We start from the raw sequence: 23,142 nt of genomic DNA, 5'->3' as shown, positions 1-23,142 counted from the left end.
TTTTCAAAAATTCGTTATGAGTTCGTTATTTGTGGGCCCATCTTTGGTGCGCCTCTTCCTTGACGCTGTTACATTCTTTTGGTCCGTTTCGATGATTTTCTTTCGTTCCGGCCCGCATTTCATCAGCCAACGGCGGACTGTTGCATATTATTATTCATTTTCTCCAGCGCAGCAGTATTTTGCAGTATTGCTCAGATCCTTTTATCCAGCGCAGCAGTATTTTTGCAGTATTGCTCAAAATTCCTTATATCCAGCGCAGTAGTATTTTGCAGTACTGCTCACTCAAGATTTCTCCCATGACGATCAAGATGTTCCTAGTCGTCAATATATTCCCCAGCAGTTTCTACCGACGTCCTGCTGCTTTCAATATTTCTTGTTTCCCCGCGGAGTTCGACCAGGGTGCCGTTCTCCAGAAGTTCCCAAATCAAAGCCTTCATATCTTTCAGAAACTTACCTTAATCTTTCAGATAACCCCTTTTCAGATAGTCCCCTTTCAGTCCTTTAGAGAGAAGTATCCTTCAGCCTTCCCTTTAGAGAGAGTTTGTCCTTCAGAGAGAGGTAGCCTTCAGAGTTAGCCTTCGAAAGTATTAAGAAATTCCTTCAGGTTCCATGTGACCCCTAATGCCTTCAGACACCAAGTTATCTTCAGACCAAAGAGTTTTGCCGAAGCGTCTTCAGTCCCGTTTCACCCAGGGGTATCTCAGGTATGGTTTCTTCTTATGGTTGGCGAGTTTCCTTACGTAGTCTAATGGACTTTAAACGACCCTCCCCGATAGTCGACAGACTCTAAAATGTTCCCGACGATAGGTCCTTGGTTCAGACCCCTTGAGCCGCCTCGCGTCGCCATAGTCGTCAGGTTGTAATCTTCGATTGACCTGATGGCTATACTTTGACTTTCGCCTTGTCCAAGCCTCAGTCAAAGTGGGGGCTCTGTAGATACCTCATTTCTGCACCTCCCGCAAACCACCCGGTGATGATTGGGCCGCATGTTTGGTACGCGGAACGATTTGTGACAATTCGTAAGATTATCGTCAAGTGATTGCTCAAATATTAATGTCGACCTCACAGTTGTCATCTACGTCCTGATACGGTCGTTTTGGCAGTAATTAGAGTACATTCGGAGTCCGGGTCAAAAACCGTCTCCATTTTTCGATAATGTTAAATCCGAGTCGGAATGTTCGGAATGTTAGGATATTTCTATTCCATATTTCACAAATTTTATCTTTTGGCAAATAATATCCCGTAATATTCATATTAAATATTAAGGAAGATCGGATTATTTCCGTCCTACCATAACTCAAACGCGGAAATCTTTCTTGGCGGGAGGAAACCTCCGGGAGTAGACGCAGCAGTCTTTGCGCCTCTTCCAAGAGACGCAGTGGCTGCTGCGCCTCTTCCCAGGCCCTTCTCTGCATGTTTCACGTATCTTTTTCATATCTTTCCGAGATTCACTTCCAAAGAGTCTCCGAAACCCTAACTCCTTCACGTGATTAGTATAAATAGGAGCCTTTGCTCCTCATATTTCTCACGCGAGTGTCCGCCCTTGTCTTCTCCCTTTGCATTCTAGACTTTGTTCTTACTAATTGGCGCCTACGTGCTTGAACATTCGACCACGTAAGCTCGGATCCTTCCGGGTACCAGCCTCTCCGTTGCATGACCGACCAATTTGACCAACTACACAATAATCAATCTAATTAATCAATCAACTTAATCGTTTTCCTCTTACGAGGGCACTTTCTTTACATTCGCGTCGAGCATCACTAATCGATATCTTAGTTCTTCTCGTTTCGTCAACATGTAAGTCTGAGGGTGTATAATCCTTATTTATTTATTGTACTTTTATTTATCGTATCATTATTGTAAGATTTACGTCGAAAATACCATTAAGACCGATTTCTAAAACCGTCTTTAAAACCTTTTTTACGGATTTTCGAGAGAGACGATCGAGAAAAAGACGAAAGAATCGCTGCGCCTCTTGAAGGAGCGCGATTCTCGCTGCGCCTCTTCGTGAGGCTGCCGCAGTTCCTGCTTCTTTTCTTCTTCCTTCGTCCTCTGTAATTCGTCTTTCTTATTTGTTTTCGTATGTTTTCTCTTTAATTCGTTCACATAATCATCATCAATAATTCATATGTATATTATTCATTCATTAACATGTTTAGTTCGTCATTAATCCGACTTAAATCCCTTATAACCAATATTTGCGGGTTTTCGTCATTAAATTCAAGCTCGGGTTTTGGAGGTTCAATTTGTTCATGTTGAGTTTCTGGAATTCGTCATTGATATATTCTAATCTGTCTTTTGTCATATCCATCATATGTTTGTTATTAATTCATCGTATCCATTATATTTAACTAATCGAATCAATTTGTATTGTTTGTTAATATCGTCCACTCATGTAATTAATCCATCTTAATTCCGTCTCATCCATGTTTTACTGTTTTTATGACCCATTCACATGTTAAACAACCTGCTAATCACTTCTATCCGAGTAAATAATTTAATCCATCATTAAAATTACCAATTAACATTAACGATTTGCAGTTCCGGCTTCACAGCCAGAACTCAGCCTAGGAACAGACGCAGCAACTGCTGCGCCTATTCCAAAGGACGCAGCTCTGCTGCGCCTGTTCTTGGCTGAGTTCTGTCTCTGAACTCCGTTTCTGCCTTGACATAGTTATTTAGTTTATGTTATCTAATTATTAATCGTATTATCACGCTAATTCTTGTTCGTTAATTTATTTGATTCTTTTAATTTTCTTTCGTTTATTCCTTTTTCTCAAATTATCCGTTTTAAAGGTATTTTCGACATAAATCGCCTAATCCGTTGTAATCATTGTAATTTTCATTATTGTAATTTATAATTATTGTATTTCTCCTATTTCTTGAATGTTTTCACATGTAAATGAGCATTAAATCCAACTTCGACCAAATTGTATGCTAATTACTTGTCACCGACTTAGCCTAATTCTCACATGTTAGGATCAAAACTTGGATGTTGCATTGCATGCATACAATCGACGATATATCGAGTATAAATGATATCCCTAATCATTAGTAGAGGCCGCTATCGAGGCGGGCGGGATTAGGTGTTCGATCAAAAGAGCTTCCTAATACGTACCCTCACCCCTTACTCCAGATCTCCGTGAGCACCCGTGTTCATTGGCATCCACGAGAGTCATTCTAGACATAGAATGCTAAGGGTAACGATTGCTTAGTGTTCATGTCACTACTTTATGTCTTGACATGACATGAGGTATTCGAACGGTTCCAATTCCCATAAAAATTGGTGGCGACTCCATACAAAATGCAAACGCTTGTTTTCGCTTCTCACCAAGCGCCCCCGTGGGCGGCCCGCTGTCCACAGTTTGAAAGGTGGAAATACAAGCTTTCCAGGGGTTATCAATACGATGGTCAAAAGTGGTCTTATGTGGGGTCAATTGATGTGTAAAGTAAGGCTGGTTGGAGAGACTAGCTCTAAAGCGAGTGGTCATAGGGTCTTTCGTGAGTCTTTAAATGGGGTTAGGGTGTTTTATTTGGTCTAAAATTTGGTATATATATATATAGAAGGGAGTGTAAGGTAGGTCGTAGTTGTGTTGCTTTTGGTGGTTGTTTCTTGTAAGTGGTGGTTTGAGGTGAGTGAATTGACCCACAAAAAAAATCCTACTTTGACATTCTTTTGATTGTTTTTTACCTCCAATTTAACTCCCCTTGAACCACCACTTGCAACCAACAACCACCACAAACAACACAACTAGGACCTACCTTGCACTCCCCGCTACCTACATACCAATTTTTCAGACCAAACAAAACATCTTAACCTCATTAAAAGACCCACTAAAAATCCCCGACCATCCGCTAATCTCTCCGACCAGCCTTACTTTACACAGCAATAGACCCTACATAAGGCCACCTTTGACCATCGTATTGATAACCTATGGAAAGCTTGTATTTCCACCTTTCCGACGAGTCCAAGAACACCTCAAACCGACATCGTTTGCTATCCCAAACATCGATTGAAAGTTACCCCATTGCAAAATGTTAAGTGCTTCAACCAAAAAGTCGTGTTTGGCAACAAAAAATTTATTAAGGTTGTGTTTTACAAACTTTTTTTTTTAAAGGTGGTGTTTGGAAAAAACTTTTTTTTAAAGGTTGTGTTTGACAAAAAACTCACAAAAAAATTAGGCCGAATTCTAGGCAGTAGAATTTTAGGCAGGAAAATATATAACTTCTTCTAATCTTTGAGTAGATAGGGGATTAAGGTAGCAATGTCAGGTCGAGGTCGAGGTCGAGGTCAAGGCTTAAGAGCATACTTCCTTCATTCAACTCCACTCTACCACTTTGCTTTTTCACGTTCGTCAACGCGTGTTTTACGCGGTAAATATCGTTAGCTACGTATTTGCAAAAATTATAAAAGTTAGATATTTTTAATGTACTCGTAAAGACGAATCAAATAAGATCCCACATGAATATATTTTCACTTATGTATTGAGAGAAATTCGAGATTGAATGTGCACTTGTGAATAGTGTAGAAAATAAAAATAGGTAGAGTGGAGTTGAATGGGGGAAGTAATAAAAGTCAACATTTTGCGCAAAAGAAATTACTACCTCCAAGGCTCCAAATCAACATATTCTTTACACTTTTATTCACTTGAGAGGAGTATTTTAATAATACGTAAAGAATCTGTTGAGTCAGAACTCGGAAGAAGTAATATTAATTTCCTAGCTAATTAAGGCAAGGCTCACTGCAGCAATCAGTAAAATCACTGATTGGGTCGATTAATAGACGAAGGATTAATCAATTTGCAGTTGTGTACCACTTCATAATTTTGACTATGTTTACAACTATCTTATGTTCACAAATGTCAGCTTCATTGACTGGTAAGAAGCTTTTTTGTTTGAATTTTCTTTCTCTGATGTCTGATGATTTAACTTCATGTTTGTTCTAGCTTTAGTCATTTTATATTTGCCTTAGTTCATAATCATAACTGTTAAAGGGACGTATCTATCTGACAATCTATGTCAAATATAAAATGACTCATTTCCATAATTCTGAAAGTCAACATTACATGTATTTTGTAGCTTGTCGCCCTCCAAGGCTTTGATATTCTTATAACATTCATAACGATAAATCAAACAAGATCTCACATGACTATATTTGGTCTTATAGATTAAGAATAATATCGAAGATTCCCTACGACTATGAATAGTGCCAAGATTCTCAATGTTACCATTGGTGTAATATAAAGGGAATACATATTAGGGTTTGGTTAATTTCGCCGTTCGATTAGAATAATTATTGATGGAATTGGGATAACACTCTCAAACTAGTGCAATCAAACACAATTTTTGCCCTTTGTTTTGTCAATCAAACATGGCAGGCGTCTTTCTACATATTGGAACAAGATCCATCTCGTAGAGGTAAACTATGCAAATTGGTCTTATTACCCAATTTGCATAATTAGTACACTGCACAGACGAGTCTCCGGTGGTTGGTGAGGCGGTTGTCGGAAGGGGAGGGGTTGGTTGGGTGGTGAATGCAGTACGTAGTTTTGTCTATTTTTTCCATTGTTTCTTGCGTAGTACATGTGGAAATAAGAGGGGTAATTTGGTCAAGAATGTACTGCATTAAGTAAAATGTGTACTGCGAAAATCACCACCCTAAAAATTTTGTCGATTTTTTACAGGTTTATTGCTGATTCAAGAAACAATTCATGAATCCTATAGTTCAAACCCATACAAAAAAAGTCCAGTAATTGAATTTTCATGAACCCATGTGATAAAACATTGTATTTGACTTAAAACAACAATAAATGTAGCTACACAAACACAAATTTTGGTGGTTTTTTTTTCTTCTCATTCTTGCCGAATATTCAATAGCAGAACACTCATTTTACACTGAATTCAGACAAGAAACTGGATTCGATTGGCTGATTAATTTTTAGGGTTAGTATGTTTGGAACTTTGAATGAATTGGGGGAAAGATTAGGATTAGACTAGTTATTTGGGCGATGGGTGGATTTGTGTAATTAAATGAGGGTTATGTGGGAAATTTGCGTAAATCGTCACTTAACAAGTCGGGAAATAAGAAAAACGATGCTCGGGATAAAAATACGGTGGTGATTGGGGGAGTATACGGTGAAGTTTGGGGGTTATTTGTAAAAACATAAATACGTGGTGGTAATTTGTAAAAATACGCAAATACGTGGTGGTTATTTGTAATTTTTCCTAAATAAAAATGTGAAAATAAATATTATGACATATTGTAAATGAAATATTTTATATAATTAGTTGATTAAATTTTTATTTTCATGACTTTATATTTTAAAATTGTTATTTAAAGTATTGGATTTTACATATTTCAACTTTAACTCGGTTTTAAACCCATACCGCTTACAATTGAAACAAAGGTATGAGGAATGGAGTTCCAAACCCATACCACTCAGCTATAATTCCTAATTCCAAAGTCCATACTCATGCCCAAACAAACGCTCTTATACTTGTGAAAATCCCTTCCACAGTTCCCCCGATCATTTTACGGTTTTACCCCAATCATTTACAATTCTGAACTTTTTCCTCATCCAATTTTTCTGGGATTCACAAATTTCAATCATCAATTGCAAATGAAGGAACTTGTGAAAATCTGATTATTTATATGATTCAATTCTGAATTATACTTCTTTTATTCTGTGTAATTAGCTATTTATGAAATCATCGTCGTCGTCTTCGTCGTCAATGAAGCTGTTGAACAACCTAAGATATACAAGCTTAATATTAGGGATTTCAAATTTAGGTGTAATTATTCTGGGTTTAATTCTAATTGTTTTTGGTTACCTCAAATCATGCACTCGTCCCCAACTTGTGCCTTTCTATTTACTTATCTTTGCTTCTGCTATTCGCATTTTCGCCATGATTCGTTGCGCTATTGCTCAACAAGCTGCTGCTATTGCTCGATGCTGGGGTTAGCTACTTAGCTCTAATAGTCTGATCTTAATTTCCAGTTTAGTGACTTGTTTCTATCTGTTAATCAAGTTATTTTTATTTGCATCTGTATTTTTTATACAACACGTGTAAACATTTACTTAAATCAAAGCTTGTTTTATAGATGGAACAGATTATAATCCACATTTTTGTTGTACGTTCCGACTGCATAACATGGTACTCCACAGTAAAATTTTGGCCGTGGCATCGATTCACAGCAGAGTCGGTATCAGGCAAAGTTTAAAAGGTTATTTTGATGGTTGAAAATGTACCATTATAATCATCTATCACAATCGGATGGCTCTTTTTCTCTGTCATTGCTTGAAGCTTGCATAAGCACAGTGGTATGACACCGGAGATATTATACATAGATAAATCAAGAATTTGAATAGAGGGATGGCAGAGTTCCGGAGGTATGCTTCCTGAGATGGAATTGTTTCGAAGACTGAGAACAGCCAGATTGTTTAGCATACTCCCCAAGCATCGCGGTATATCTCCAGAAAATAAGTTGTCTCCAAGATCTAAATATGACAACAGAGTTACCTTACACAAGGACAGAGGTAGCTTCCCTGAAAACTTATTATGTCCCAAATGCAAACTCTGTAAGTTAGATAGATTAGCCAGTGAGCTAGGAAGCTGTCCCGAAAAGCTGTTATTTGATAAGTCCAAAACAGAAATACCAAACTCAGACCAGCAATCAGGAAGCTCACCTGACAAGTTGTTATGTGAGAGGTCGATACCGAGCTTAAAAGAACTTTGACAGAGAAAAGTAACAGGACCAAAGAAATTATTTCTTGAGAGATTCAAATAGATTGCATTACTGAAAAAAGATGGGATGGTTCCTTCAAGAAAGTTAAAGCTCAAGTCTATGGAAGGATTCATGTCAAACGCAAATGGGAAATCAGTAGGCAATTTACCGTGAAGTCGATTATGGGAGAGAATGATAAAAGTAGCAGTTGAAGAAAGGTTCCAGAACCAAAACGGAATTGTGTCTAATATCCAAGTGTCTGAGCAACGAAAGCTGACCTAGGCTGGGATGCACGCTACCATTCAATCTGTTGTTTTGAAGTTGCAACACTTTCAAAGACCTAAATACAGAAAGATCAGGAATTGGTCCAGTTAGTTGATTGTTGTGCACATCAAATATGGAGAGACTTAAAGGTCTCTTAAAAGAAGAGGGAAGTGAACCATTCAGCCTGTTAGAGTGGACACTAAGTTTACTAAGGCGGAAAAACAAAGTGAAATCGGGTAGTGAGCCACTGAAAAGGTTCCTGTGCATGGAGAGGGTTGTAAGTGACTCTTTTGCACATGCCAAGGACCGGAAGATGCTAGAAAGATCACCCTGGAGGCGATGATTTTGGGACATATCCAAACTAAATAAGCGGCAACAACCCCCCAAAGAACTGGGAAGCCGACCTTCTAGTTTATTATGAGAAAGGTCAAGATGTGAAAGAGAACGTATTCCTCTCAATCTATTTGGGATTGAGCCATTTAAGTGATTGTTAGATATGAACAAGCTGATCAGAGAGCTATGACTGAAAATCCAAGACCAACAAGGCGAAGATTCAAGATAGTTGTACGAAAGATCAAGGTACGCAAGTGACTTGGAAGAATTAGCATTGAGTTGAGAGTGACGTATAACATTAGGGAGACTGCATCCACTCAAGTCCAGATGCTCAAGGTGAGGTAGGTTGCTCACAACCTGGAGCCAATCTGTGGCTTTACTGAGACTAACACTATTGAGAACTAGGCGCTTTAATGAAGTGAGACGTGAAAGCATGCTAAGTGAACTTGCGTACATTGAGTTGTAAAGGGTTACCTCAAGTGTTTCCAATCTTGTAAGATTTCTGAGTTCTTGAGGAATCACCCTTCCTGGGTCATCATAAGAGAAGAGATAAAGATGTCTTAAATTGGGGAAAGAACGAATGAAACTTGGGAATCCTTTAGTGAATGATACTACATCCAAATCCAGCTTCAGACTAGCCAATTCATCTAATGAAGGCAGTGGAGGTTCGTGAAAGGCCATAATCTCCTCACCACATAGATTAGAGGCGAATATCACAGATAGATCAAGGCCGATCATTCTGCCAGTGAGGTTACTGCAAGAAATGCCAGGCCTATTGCAGCAGTCAAGGAAAAAGGAGTAATTGTTGTGTCTCGTGCACTCTGGAAGCATGTCGAGAAGAAACGTTCGATCCTTTTCATTACAACTGGTCGTGTTAAGTTTTGAGCTAAAAGAAGTGTTGGCTGTGAAATACAGGAACATTCCAACCCGAATGAGCAAGCAAAAATACTGCCTTCCACGAATAGAAGGGATTTTTAGCATTTCTAAGGAAATACAAGTCATCTGAGAGATTGTTTGCCAGAAGCTAAATAAGGGTACTTGACATTTACATATGGAGCAATCACACATTCACACTATAGCCAATGTCAAAGGCCACGGCAGTGATGGCACTGCTGTAAGAGACTTGGTCTACTTAACTCCACCTCCACGTAATCTTCGCGATAGGTCAAAGTCAATGTCAAAGTCTACGGTTTACTCAAATGCCGTTGTTAAATGTCTAGCTATGCAAATCATGCTTAAAAATACCCAACAAAGCTAATCAATAAATCAACCTTGACAATGACAGAAGCTATTACTTGACAAATCTACAGAATAAACTACTGGTAAGTCGTAAAAGTTTGATCAGTGCTAATCTGTTATTGCTTTAAGCTTAAAAGCATAATAAAATTCAACAATTTGCACAAAAGAAATTACTACCTCCGACTCAACATATTCTTTACACTTTAATTCATTTATGAGCAGTATTTTAATAAAATGTAAAGAATCTGTTGAGTCGGAGGGAGTAATCACAAATTCTTGTTTGTGACGGCACCAAGAGTGACGGATACCACTTTACCTCACAAAGTACCCACTTTTTCTCTCTCTGCAACACTATTCATGTGGTCCCCTTTCTCCACTAACCCATTTTGTTACCATTTTATCTCACAAAATATCCGCCACAAATGGTAACCCGTCACAAGGGAGACCAATTGGGGAGTAATATTAATTTCCTCACTAATTAAGGCAAGGGTCACTGCAGCAATTAGTAAAATCGCTGAATTGGGTTGATTAATAAACGAAGGATTAATCAATTAAACAGGCAATTAACTGAAGAAAAATTATAATGGGAGTATAATAGTAAGACTAAAGATTTTGGGGAAAATGTGGAGTACCTTAAGTTAAGCTTAGATACATCATCACCGGAACAATAGAATATTTCTTCATCCTTCGAGAGAGCTACTCCGGTAATCAAGAGAGAATAGGTTATCGTAACGGGTCCGTAGAGTCGAGCCTGAGTCGGATTAGTTTGGATTGGGTTAGTTTGTGTAGGTCATATATTCTTGCCTGATCAAGTGTGGTTATTTCGGATTTGGATTCGAATTTGTTAGAACCGTGTTATTTTCAAGTTAGGGGTTTTAAGTGTGTCATACTTCGTACTTTTTTTTGTGATCTGTTTGTGGGTGGTAAATTGGTGATAGGGCGTTACAGAAGTCGGAATGATATCGAGATTAAATATTACCCAAAAAAAAATTCATTAACAAAGTATGATTGGTGGATTGTTCATAAACAATGGGGATGAATTCCATTTTCATTCTTAAACTATACTGTATTGTCTTTACTATATTTCTTCAATTCTAAATTTTAACCTTTTTAGAACATGATTAGAAGTCATCTTAATATAAATTCTCACCGACAAACCCAAAAAATCCCAAATTAAACCCAAAACCCACCGCCAAACCTAAAAACTTCTGCCTCGCCGGCGACCTTCACCGACTCACCTCAGATCGCCGGCGGGAGACTCCTTTTCCTTTCTGCTCTATAGGCTTGGTTGTGTGTTGTTGTTCTTTCAACTCCAAGGCGGTGTTTTTGGTGGCCGATTAAATATTTCCGTTGTGGTGGTAGCTGTCGTTTTTCTCCATCTCTGAAAACCATCTGTTTTCCTGGCCTCAGCTAAGTGCTTTTCTCCTTTATAGATCTAATTCAGATTGTTGAGCTTACTCTTTTATCAATCTCATTTTTCGTTTCCAGTTATGTCGTCTGTTTCCGGTACCGACTTTCTCCAATACTTTGGTTTTGTTTTTGGGAGTGACGTGTTGGTGGGTGACGATGCAGAATTTCAGAAGCTTTTTATCCAATTGGATGGTTCCCCCCTTTCTAAAATTCATGCTCTTAAAGACTTTGGTAATAGTCTTTTTCGACAACATCAGTTTGATTTTGCGGGAGATTGTTATGATAAGGCATGCCGTCAGTTGTGTGTGAATCTTAAGGATAGGAATTATTTTGATTTAAACTCAACCGTATCCTTAGCTATCTCTTTGTGTTTGAATTTAGCGGCCTGTTCCATTAAGCTTCGAGCATTTGACGGTGCTCTAATTATCTGTTCTATGGTTTTAACCTTCTTCCCTAATAATTCTAAGGCCCTCTTTCGCAAGGCTGTGGCTCTTAGGAATTTGAATAGGATTTCAGAGGCATGTGTTATTTTGAAGGAGGCACAGGCGCTAGAACCTCATAATAAAGATATTATTCGAGAATTGAATGAAGTTTCGCAGGCCCTCGAGATTAATCAAAATGGTAAGAGAGTTGTTATCGACCCTTTGGTTGAAGATACGGTTCGCCCGGGGAAAAAGTGTGTTTCTTCCCTCAAAACTAAAGAAGCCTGTTTGGTAACAAAAATGGATGAGGACATCAAGCATTCATCATCTCAGTTGTGTCCTAATGAGAATGTTACATCCTCCGTCGATCATATGCATTTTGATAGTAGTAGTGGTGCTAGTAGTAAAGTTTCATCCTCAGACATGAATGTTGTTGATTCCGCTACTCCGAATCAAAGGGATCATTTTCACAAATTCAACAAGAAAGGTGGTGGTCATTCCCACCTTAAAATTGATGCCAGCTCCTACAATAATCTTCTACAAGGTAAGGAAGTTCATGTTCACCATAGTAAATCTTTTACTACAATGATAGTTCGTGTTCACTCGCTTCCACATAAGGAAGCCCAGACGGGAACTCCCCATGAAGTGACTTCAAGGGAAGCAGCAGTTCCCCTTTCTAGCTATTTACCCGAGATGCGTAATCAGATATCTACAGTTGTCTCAACGGATGAGTCAACGGAGGCAGATGAGGTTAAGTTGGTTGAAGAGGAGGCCATCATCCATATCGAGAAGAAGAAACGCCTTTCGCAGAACATTTCTCTTGTTAGCAAATGTTCAGTGGATCAGTTTCAATTTCAATTTGCTCCTATTAGGGATAATTCAAGCATGACTTGTAGTGATATTTCAATGATTGAAGGCGCCATTTTGGACCAGCATGGGAACACCAACTCTATCCCCGCGCCATGTCAAAGCATGTTTATTTTCACAGCCATGAAGACACATTCAAATAGGGCTTGTAGCAGATTTGAGACGAAGAATATTAGTCGGCAATGTTCAACCTGGGTTCGAGCAAAGGTAAAGGGTAAGTCTTTGCTGACGGATAGGGGTTCATCTGTTTTTTGCAGGTTTGGAGCTGTGGAGAAGGTTACGAGTTTTAAGAGAAAAGAGGAAAACACAATCCATTTTGATAGCCATTTCCATCCACCGTTTAAAAAGCGTCGTCTTTGTGTTCTTGTTAATTCGGTTTGTAATAGTAGTTATGTTAGTTGTGTTTCTAGTAGTTTAGGGGTCTTTTCTGGCCCTCGGTTTGTTTTGTAACGGCTTCGTTTGTACTCGAACTTTATTATATATATAAAACTAGTACACTTTTGTCAAAAAAAAAAAAAAAAAAAAAAAAAAAAAAAATTTAACCTTTTTTTTCAATTTTTCAGCTAGCTTCACTCCTTTCATTTTTGCAACAAAAAATTGGTATTTTGGTAACAATAATTTTATTTCCTATATTACCCTTGTAAGTGAAAAATTCAAAATAAAAATATAAAAAAGGAAAATGAAAATGATATGTACAACATTACAAGTACTATACTAAAATATCTTTGGTGGTACTCAAGATGAGTACCATCGAGGCATTTGGTGGTATGACTGCTATCTCATTTTCCATTTTGTTATCTCTTTCACCAAAATTCGAGGTTCCTCAACTCTTGAATATCAAATACATCAGTATCTTTTACCCAATATTCAACAATTTATATAGAACGTCAAAACACATTATGTTGATTGTCAATTTGACACTAAACATAAATAGATGGTAATTTACAAATTATTTTTTTATTTATACAAAAGATGGAATTAAAATCGGAAACAAAAATTAACTAAGCATTATACGGAAAAAGAAACTCCAATAGCACCCTCTCGGAGAATGGTCCTACCTCCTAAAACGTACTCCTAACTCCTAAGCTGTAATGGAGCTTGACCAGAAACCCGAATTAAACCGACCTACTATAACCTGACCTGAATGTTTACTATTGTGAACAGATTATTATCCATGAACAATTTGATAGTAGTTGACCCGAAAATGACCAAAACCTGAAATAACCCGAAGACAGCAAACCAAAACTGACCCCAATTCGATTAACCGATTTACCAGGCTAAGTATACCCGTCTTAAATGAAAATTTGCCGACGTAACATTTACTTGCATACATTGTTGTCAATTTTGCCCATGAATCTCGTAACTTCATCACTACTTATTATTTTTTCGTCCATGAAGGTTAAACTTCTTGCTCTTTTGGTCGGTTTAGAAAGGCAAAATCGCTCCACTTGAGAAAGTTGATAGTCTATATGGATAATTCTTCTTATGTCAAACTCATTGTGGAAAACCAGCCTACCCAATCTGAAATTCATCGCTAAACGTTGCTAAAAACTAATCAAACAACCTTATTGGGTAGTCAAACTAGAGCATACTTATAGAGAAGCGAATAGAGCAGCAGATTTATTAGCAAATCGCGAAGTTAATTCGAGTACTATAGCTACTCATTTAGATTTCCCTTTTAAATGAGCTTCGTATCCTTCGAAAGAAGATATATTTGGGATCGCTATCCGCCGTATAATAGCGAATAGTTAATTTATCGCGCTTGCCTCTCATTCGTACCAAAAAAAATGATTCACCTTTTACCAATTCTCTAAAATTTTAAATTTCCAATCCCTTCCTAACAGTTCCCCCAATCATTTTACGGTTTTACCCCCAATTTATTAATACTCCATATATCAACATATATCAATTACAATTCTGAACTTTTACTCATCCAATTTTTCTGGGATTCACAAAGTTCAATCATCAATTGCAAATGAAGGAACTTGTGAAAATCTGATTATTTATATGATTCAGTTCTGAATTATACTTCTTTTATTCTGTGTAATTAGTTATTTATGAAATCATCGTCGTCAATGAAGCTGTTGAACAACCTAAGATATACAAGCTTAATATTAGGGATTTCAAATTTAGGTGTAATTATTCTGGGTTTAATTCTTATTGTTTTTAGGTACCTCAAATCATGCACTCGTCCCCAACTTGTGCCTTTCTATTTACTTATAATTGCTTCTGCTATTCGCATTTTCGCCATGATTCGTTGCGCTATTGCTCAACAAGCTGCTGCTATTGCTCGATGCTGGGGTTAGCTACTTAGCTCTAATAGTCTGATCCTAATTTCCAGTTTAGTGACATGTTTCTATCTGTTAATCAAGTTATTTTTATTGGCATCTGTATTTTTATAAAACACATGTAAACATTTACTTAAATCAAAGCTTGTTTTATAGATGGAACAGATTATAATCCACATTTTTGTTGTACGCTCCGACTGCATAACATGGTACTCCACAGTGAAATTTTGGCCGTGGCATCGATTCACAGCAGAATCGATATCAGGCAAAGTTTAAAAGGTTATTTTGAAGGCTGCAAATTAATCAGATTGATGTAAAAGTGGGGAGAAATAACCGAAGTACTCCCACCGTCTAAATCATTTGTTTATATTTGATTAAAATATCTTTCACAAAGAATAAAAAGGTAAACAAATGATGAAGACGGAAGTAGTACATCTTGAATTTACCGAGCTGAATAAATTTAGAGCCTAGCAGGTGTGATTATTTACCTGTTAAAATGTCAGTGAATGAGACAAATAATTTCTGCAATAAACAAAACAGCAGAAAATTGTCCATAACAGGAATCAAAACATGAAAAATATTACCAAGCTCAGAAAATCACAGATCACAAGTATAATGTCTCATGCCAAAATGCTAAACTGAATAATGCTCTGCATCAGGTATAGATCAAGAAACAAAATACGATATTCCATATTATACAAACAATAACAAACATACAAGCCGTTCGAACGTTTATTGATTTAAATGTAAAGTAACATTATAGTTGCATATTTTCATGAAAACATTACAAAGCTAGACCGACTACAAGCCAAATGCGAAATAAGATAGAAGCGGATATTGATAGTGCTATCACGCTAAGTATCGCCTTTGAATTCGGACCAACATGAGAGAAACCAGCACGTAAAGCTTGTCATAAGCATGAATCCAGGCACGGAAATAGGCAATCCTCCAGGATCTTTTTAACACCAGCACGCCACAAAACGCCCAAAAGCCGGTTATAAAACCCAGTGCAATACTGATGTATAACCCTAGATCAAATGCATTGTCTTTGCGTTTATGATCAATTTCATTTATGCTAGATCCTTTTCCGTCTCCATCACCAGGACACTTATTCGGAAGTGGTTCACCACAAAGCCAAGGATTCCCAGCAAATGCAGAAGCATTGAAACCTTGAATCTGAGTTCCTGACGGAATTCTTCCTGAAAAGTTGTTGTTTGCCAAGCTCAAAGTCCCTAAGAAATTCAAGTCTGAAATGGTTGAAGGAATCTCTCCGGAAAGATGGTTATTCGAGAAATCCAGGGACTCGATAGACTTCAAGCTACCTATCTTGGAAGTGATTGACCCACTTAGATTGTTTCCGGAAAAGTTCAGGGAAATCAACCCTGTTAGACATGAAATTTCACCTGGAATGCTCCCTCCTAAATTGTTGCCGGAAAGATCCAAGCTTTTAACAAGTTCCAGATGATTAGCATCATTGTACAAGTATCCTTTCAGTACAAGGGAGATATAGTCTTTGTATGCGCCGATGGTTGAAAATGTCCCATTAGAATCATCCCTAAACACAGGAAGGCTTTTTTTCTGTGTCATTGCTTGAAGCATGCATAAGCATTGTGGTATGACACCAGAGACACTATTTATAGATAAATCAAGAATTTGGATAGAGGGATTGCAGAGTTGGGGAGGTATGCTTCCAGAGAGAGAATTGTTTCGAAGACTGAGAACAGTCAGATTGTTTAGCATACTCCCCAAGCATTGCGGTATCTCTCCAGAAAATAAGTTGTCTCCAAGATCTAAAAACGACAACAAAGTTAACTTACACAAGGACAGAGGTAGCTTCCCTGAAAACTTATTATGTCCCAAATGCAAACTCTGTAAGCTAGATAGATTAGCCAGTGAGCTAGGAAGTTGTCCCGAAAAGCTGTTATTTGATAAGTCCAAAACAGAAAAAAAACCAGCCTCAGACAAGCAATCAGGAAGCTCACCTGACAAGTTGTTATGTGAGAGGTCGATACCGAGCTTAAAAGAACTTTGACAGAGAAAAGTAACAGGACCAAAGAAATTATTTCTTGAGAGATTCAAATATGCTGCATTACTGAAAAAAGATGGGATGGTTCCTTCAAGAAAGTTAAAGCTCAAGTCTATGGCAGGATTCATGTCAAACACAAATGGGAAATCAGTAGGCAATTTACCGTGAAGTCGATTATGGGAGAGAATGATAAAAGTAGCAGTTGAAGAAAGGTTCCAGAACCAAAACGGAATTGTGTCTGAAATCCCGGTATTTGACAAATCCAACCTAGAATAGTTAGTTTGCGTTCTAAGCCATCCTGGAAACCTAGAGCCTAAGCCACAAGAAGCAAGAGCTATAGTGTCCAAATGAAATGGAGGAACCCAACTAGAGCCCACGTCCAAGGTCAATGAGTTAAAGGAAATATCAAAGTAACGTAAGCTAGAAAGATTTGCGAGATGGCTAATACCAAGATCGCCTTTTAGTGAGTTTGAAGAAATATCCAAGTGCCTGAGCATCGAAAGTTGTCCTAGGCCTGGATGCACACTACCATTTAATTTGTTGTTTCGAAGTTGCAATACTTTCAAAGACCTAAATACAGAAAGATCGGGAATTGGTCCAGTTAGTTGATTGTTGTGCACATCAAAGATGGCGAGACGTGAAGGTTTCCTAAAATAAGATGGAAGTGAACCATTCAGCTTGTTTGAGTGGAGTCTAAGTTTACTTAGGCTAGAAAACATAGTGAAATCAGGCAGTGAACCACTGAAAAGGTTCCTGTGCATGGAGAGGGTTGTAAGTGACTCGTTTGCGCAGGACAAGGACCGAAAAATGCTCATAAGATCACCCTGGAGACGATTTTGGGACACATCCAAACTACGTAACCCACAAAGACCTCCTAAAGAACTGGGGAGATGACCTTCAAGTCTATTATAAGAAAGATCCAGATGTGAAAGAGAAGTCATTCCTCTAAAACTATTTGGAATTGGGTCAGATAACTGATTGTTAGATATGATCAAGGTGATGAGAGAGTTATGATTGAAAATCCAAGACCATATAGACGAGGATTCAAAATTGTTGTACGAAAGATCAAGGTACGCAAGTGACATGGAAGAATTAACATTGAGTTGAGAGTGATGTATAACAGTAGGGAGACTGCATCGACTCAAGTCTAGGTGCTCAAGGTGAGGTAGGTTGCTCACAACATGGAGCCAATCTGTGGCTTCAGTGAGATTGACACTTTTGAGAATTAGGCGCTTTAATGAAGTGAGAGGCGAAAGCATGCTAAGTGTACTTGCGTATATTGTGTTATAAAGGGTTACCTCAAATGTTTCCAGTCTTGTAAGGTTTCCAAGTTCTTGAGGAATCGCCATTCCTGTATCCTCGGAATAGACGAGAAAAAGATGTCTTAAATTGGTGAAAGATCGAATGAAACTTGGGAATCCTTCAGTGAAAGATACTACATCCAAGTCCAGCCGCATGCTAGCCAAGTCATCTACCGAATGCGGTGAAGGTTCTCGTAAGACCAGAGATAATGCGTCACCACATAAATTAGAGGCGGATATTACAGGTAGATCAAGGCCAATTATTCTGCCAGTGAGGTTACTGCATGAAATGCCAGGCCAGTTGCAGCAGTCAAGGAAAAGGGAGTAATTGTAGAGTGTTGTGCACTCTGGAAGCATTTCGAGAAGAAACTTTCTATCATTCTCATTACACCCTGTCATGTTAAGCTTTGAGCTAAAACATGGGTTAGTTGAGAAATGCAGGAGCATTCCAACCAGAAAGAGCAAGCAAAAATACTGCCTTCCATGAATAGAAGGGATTTCTAGCATTTTTAGGGAAATACTGTATAAGTTATCTGAGAGATTATTTGCAACAAGTATTCTTAAGGGCACTCGACATTTATAAGCAGAGCAATCAGATTAGCAAATTAATAGAAAAAATGAAGAAGAAACAAACAACCATCAACTTGGAAAGATGAGCAAATATCAGCTACAATCAGACAATCAGTTTAAGTGTAGAAAGGGGTGAAAGTTGACTGACTTCGCTCGTCATTTCGTAATTTCATGGCACTGAATGACACTAGTGTAAGAGAATTGGTCTACGCAATCACCCCCTTCCATACGTTGCACTTGAAACATCCACACAATCCCGCCGCGTCATCTTCCCCATAGGGCCCAAGTCCAAGTCAATGTCAAAGTCTACTGTTAAGGTAAATGTCTAGCTATGTTAATCATGCTTGCAAATACCCAACAAAGTGACAAAGTAATCAATAATTTGTAACAACATGGACGGTAAAATTTGAAAAAAAAAAAAAAAAAAAGCGATTATACCTCATAAGTCATAACCAATTTATGTTATTTCACTCAGAACTCCTTTGTAAATAATGTTAAATGTTGTTAATTCTGTTAGAATACATTTGTTGATAATGACATGCCGATGTTTAAACATGCTTTTAAGATATTTCATTTCAGGATTTAGTCCTCTTTCCTAATCAAGAATTAATCAATGTTCAAGGTCAAGAAGTGTTGATGGATTAAAGCTACCCAAGAAATTGTGTTGTAATAAGAGTCACTTATGTAAGGGTAAGAGAGTATAGTACTAAGGCAACAGTAAGCAGGACTGTTTAAGCAGGACTGTTGTTTAACAACGGTCTGCTTTCTAAGGCAACAGTAAGCTAGACTGTTGCTTTAACTCGTGTCACTTGGAAGAAGTCTTCAATTCAAAAATACTCAAACTTTCAAATACAAATCTCTATTTGTGAAATTTACATTTCTGAGATTTTGAAAATAATGAAAGGTTTTCAAGAAAAGAATATGCCATTTGAATATCCTAAAAGACTTTCACCAAAATAGTAAAAAGACTTTCCCTTATTTTATGAAAGCAAAACTTGTTTCTTTCCAAAATGGTCTTTCAAGGGTTGTCCTCTTTTGCTTGGTTCACATGTTATATTTCTGAAACCAAACCTTCTTTGGGTGCCTTACAAACCTTCTTTTCTTATTTTACCTTTTAAAGGTTTACCATTTGTGTGCAAGCTTTGAGTGGTCAAACTTCTTGTCACATGTTAAAGAGTTTGACCTCTAAAACCCTAATTTCTAAGGCTCTTGCGGTCTTGTTGCAGCAGGAGCTAAGGGAATTGGTTGTTAACAGGGTTTCTGATCAAACGGAATTTGAGGCAAATTCTTTTGAAGAACGAGGGTTTGAAACAGGAGTTGAATATGGGTATGTTGTTTTGGCAACCAAGCCAAGAAGTAAACTCCCTAAGCAAAGAATATCAATGCACATCACTCTGTTTCGAATTCAGAACTATGGTCATGTTGTTTGCTTCATATCTGGAGTTATACATGCGAGAAAATTACGTTCTTTACATGGATAAAATCTTGAAGAAGTCTATCTTCCAATGGCTTTGGAATCAACAAGTTTTACCGAGGGGATTTTTCCCAAGAAGCCTTCAAAGACTGTCACGCGTGAATGCTATACCATTTCTGAAACTGACCTGTCAGTACTAACCAGATCATATATCCCAAACCACGAAATACCTTGGGGTAATTCTTTTTGGAGGTGGTAGCTAACTCAATTATCTTTCTTTTGGTATATGGCTCACACATTGGTTCAACCTTAGCAGAGAGATATGAAGCCTCAAAGTTCCTGCTGGAACACGGCTGAATGCTGATCATTCTAGGCCTGACCTGCTAGTACTCAAGCGATCATATCTCGAGATGCAGCTAATGTTTTCAAGTGATTCTTGTTTGAGGTGAAAGCTAACTCGTTTAGCTTTCATTTGGTACCTATGGGGCATTCTAATTCATCCTAAGGAGCGAGATATAGAATCTGCAAGATAGGTCTGATTCCAGAATGCTTTTGGAACGGCCTGACTGACACTTGTATGCAACAAGGGCTTTCCAGACTATCTTGTAAGCCTTAAGGTGCACATTCAAGGATGGTAAATGATCATATGATGACCCTTAGAAGGTATGAATCAAAGGCTAGGCGAAAGAAGGCCTTTTTGAAGTGATAAATGCAACCAACATAACCTGAGCATGTGAAAGCGACATCATAGTGGTCCTGTTTTTGGACTGTTGCTCTTTCTTCTACTATTACAGCTGCACCTGTCCTTGACCTCGACAAATACTGAATCCTACACCTCATTTCAGAAACCTTGAGCTGCCAAATGAAGCTCACCAACTCTCATACACTTGAGGACAAAAGGGGAGGCCTTAAAACAACCAATGACATCTCACCTTGCTCTCCAAGTTTTATTTTGGTTTATTTCATATTAAAAGCATTGTACTATTTTAATTCTTAGCCCTTGGATGATGCTAGGTCATCCTTTGATGACACTTCTATCCTTAAGATTTCTTACTTATGTTTGCCTATATAAAGGCCTCATTCTCGATTGTAAAAGACAGACTTTTGAATAAATGAAAAAACCTTGCTTTGTGCAAAAACCCGTCTTCCTTCGTGGAGCTTACTACCTTTGTGGAGTAACCTTAATCTCGACCTGTGTGGCTAGATTAAGTAGGAAGATTAAGTCTTTCATATCTTTACATTTACTTGTTCATTAAAATCAGAAAATCCGTCTCACAAAAACAATCTTTCTCCTTGTTTGTTTATTGTTCTTATGGACAAAAACTTCAGTTTTTATTGTTCATATTTATTCTGAATTTAATCCACTCAAATCTTCGTAAGTTGCAAAATATATGCTCCACTTGCCTCTCTATAAAAGGAGCACTCCTCTCATTCATTTATCAAGACTTTCCTGAGAATTTCAAAGTGTTTTGCAAATTTGTTTTTAAGAACTCAAAGCTTTTTACTTCCTTTGCAAAATAATTCTAAGTCTTTCAGTGGCAACAGTCTTCACTACCGTTGCCTTAAGTATTGCATTCTCTTGTCTAGAATCGTTTGATCTATAAGTTGTCCTTATCAATTCTTTCATAGAATCAGTTTGAGGAAACTTGATCTTGTAAACATTCTAGTTAGAGTCTTAAGTTTCTAGACGGAGTAGTCTTGAAACTTGTGTCGCAACCGGAGTAGGTTGTTGGTCCTTTTATTGTAAGTGTCTAAGTAGTTGGAGTAGATCACTTAAACTTATTAATAAAAGAAGATTGGACGTAGGCCCTTAGAGTGTTGGCCGAACCAATTCAAAAGCATCGTGTTAATCTTTGTTACTTTAATTTCCGCTGCATTTATATTACTCGATTGTTCACTCACGTTTTATTTAACAACAGTCGCTGATACTGTTGCTTTTTGGTCAGTAGCCTTCTCTTATAAGCTAAGACATACAAGCAACAGTCAGATTAACCGTTGTCTTACGCAATCTTCTTAAACATCGTGATACACTCTTAATGAATCAATATTACTTGATGTATCCATTTGTTCTTCACATTATCAATCAACTTGCTTTAATTCAATAAAGACTAAGTTGAATTTTTTAAAATAGTACCTAATTCACCCCTCCACTCTTAGGTACTTGAATCCTAAACTCTTCAAATTATAGGGAGTGTATAATGACGTCATGTAACGGACGTAGCTTAAAGTTTCTCGTAATATAAGGGAAACAGGGAAATCAAACTTGCGGACATTAATATCTATAGTTAAAGAATTTACTCAGGGATATGAAGTTTTCGCTATGTAAATCATGCTTAAAAATACCTAACAAAAGCTAATCAATAAATCAACCTTGACAATGTAGCTAGTTCTTGACAAATCTATCGACTAAACTCACTCTACCACTTTGCTTTTTCACGTTCATCAACGCGTGTTTTACGCGGTAAATATCGTTAGCTACGTATTTGCAAAAATTATAAAAGTTAGATATTTTTAATGTACTCGTAAAGACGAATCAAATAAGATCTCACATGAATATATTTTCACTTATGTATTGAGAGAAATTCGAGATTGAATGTGCACTTGTAAATAGTGTAGAAAATAAAAATAGGTAGAGTGGAGTTGAATGGAGGAAGTAATAAAAGTCAATATTTTGCGCAAAAGAAATTACTACCTCCAAATCAACATATTCTTTACACTTTTATTCACTTGAGAGGAGTATTTTAATAATACGTAAAGAATCTGTTGAGTCAGAACTCGGAAGAAGTAATATTAATTTCCTAGCTAATTAAGGCAAGGCTCACTGCAGCAATCAGTAAAATCACTGATTGGGTCGATTAATAGACGAAGGATTAATCAATTTGCAGTTGTGTACCACTTCATAATTTTGACTATGTTTACAACTATCTTATGTTCACAAATGTCAGCTTCATTGACTGGTAAGAAGCTTTTTTGTTTGAATTTTCTTTCTCTGATGTTTGATGATTTAACTTCATATTTGTTCTAGCTTTAGTCATTTTATATTTGCCTTAGTTCATAATCATAACTGTTTTTTTTTTCTGGTGTAAACCGGGGTGTCCACCGTCGACAAATCCCCTCGCCGCACGTGCTCTCACGAAGAGGTAAACGGCTGGCCAAAGAATTTGCTCCATTCCCATAGGGAGGGATCGAACCTCTGACCTCATGGTTAAGGGATGAGGTGAGCAACCACCACACCAAACACATTTGGTTTCATAATCATAACTGTTAAAGGGACGTATCTAT

At 37.6% G+C, this 23,142-nt stretch overlaps 2 protein-coding genes across 2 annotated transcripts in view; both read right to left on the bottom strand.

Moving 5' to 3' along the window:
• LOC141656664 (receptor-like protein EIX2) overlaps positions 1–23,142 on the bottom strand; it is a 398,824-nt gene that overhangs the window by 74,900 nt on the left and 300,782 nt on the right. The gene's annotated exons all lie outside the window — the stretch shown is intronic.
• On the bottom strand, positions 15,399–18,275 carry LOC141654798 (receptor-like protein EIX2). The gene has a single exon (XM_074461914.1). It carries the CDS (start codon positions 18,273–18,275, stop codon positions 15,399–15,401), a length of 2,877 nt encoding a protein of 958 aa, XP_074318015.1.

This window comes from Silene latifolia, chromosome 5, assembly GCF_048544455.1.
Source record: "Silene latifolia isolate original U9 population chromosome 5, ASM4854445v1, whole genome shotgun sequence".
Classification (NCBI taxonomy): domain Eukaryota; kingdom Viridiplantae; phylum Streptophyta; class Magnoliopsida; order Caryophyllales; family Caryophyllaceae; genus Silene; species Silene latifolia.
This window is presented reverse-complemented; position numbering and strand designations above follow the sequence as displayed.

What these genes read in the sequence shown, in the direction of transcription:
- LOC141654798 (XM_074461914.1), bottom strand. Translation starts at nt 18,275, where the DNA reads ATGACAGGGTGTAATGAGAATGATAGAAAGTTTCTTCTCGAAATGCTT.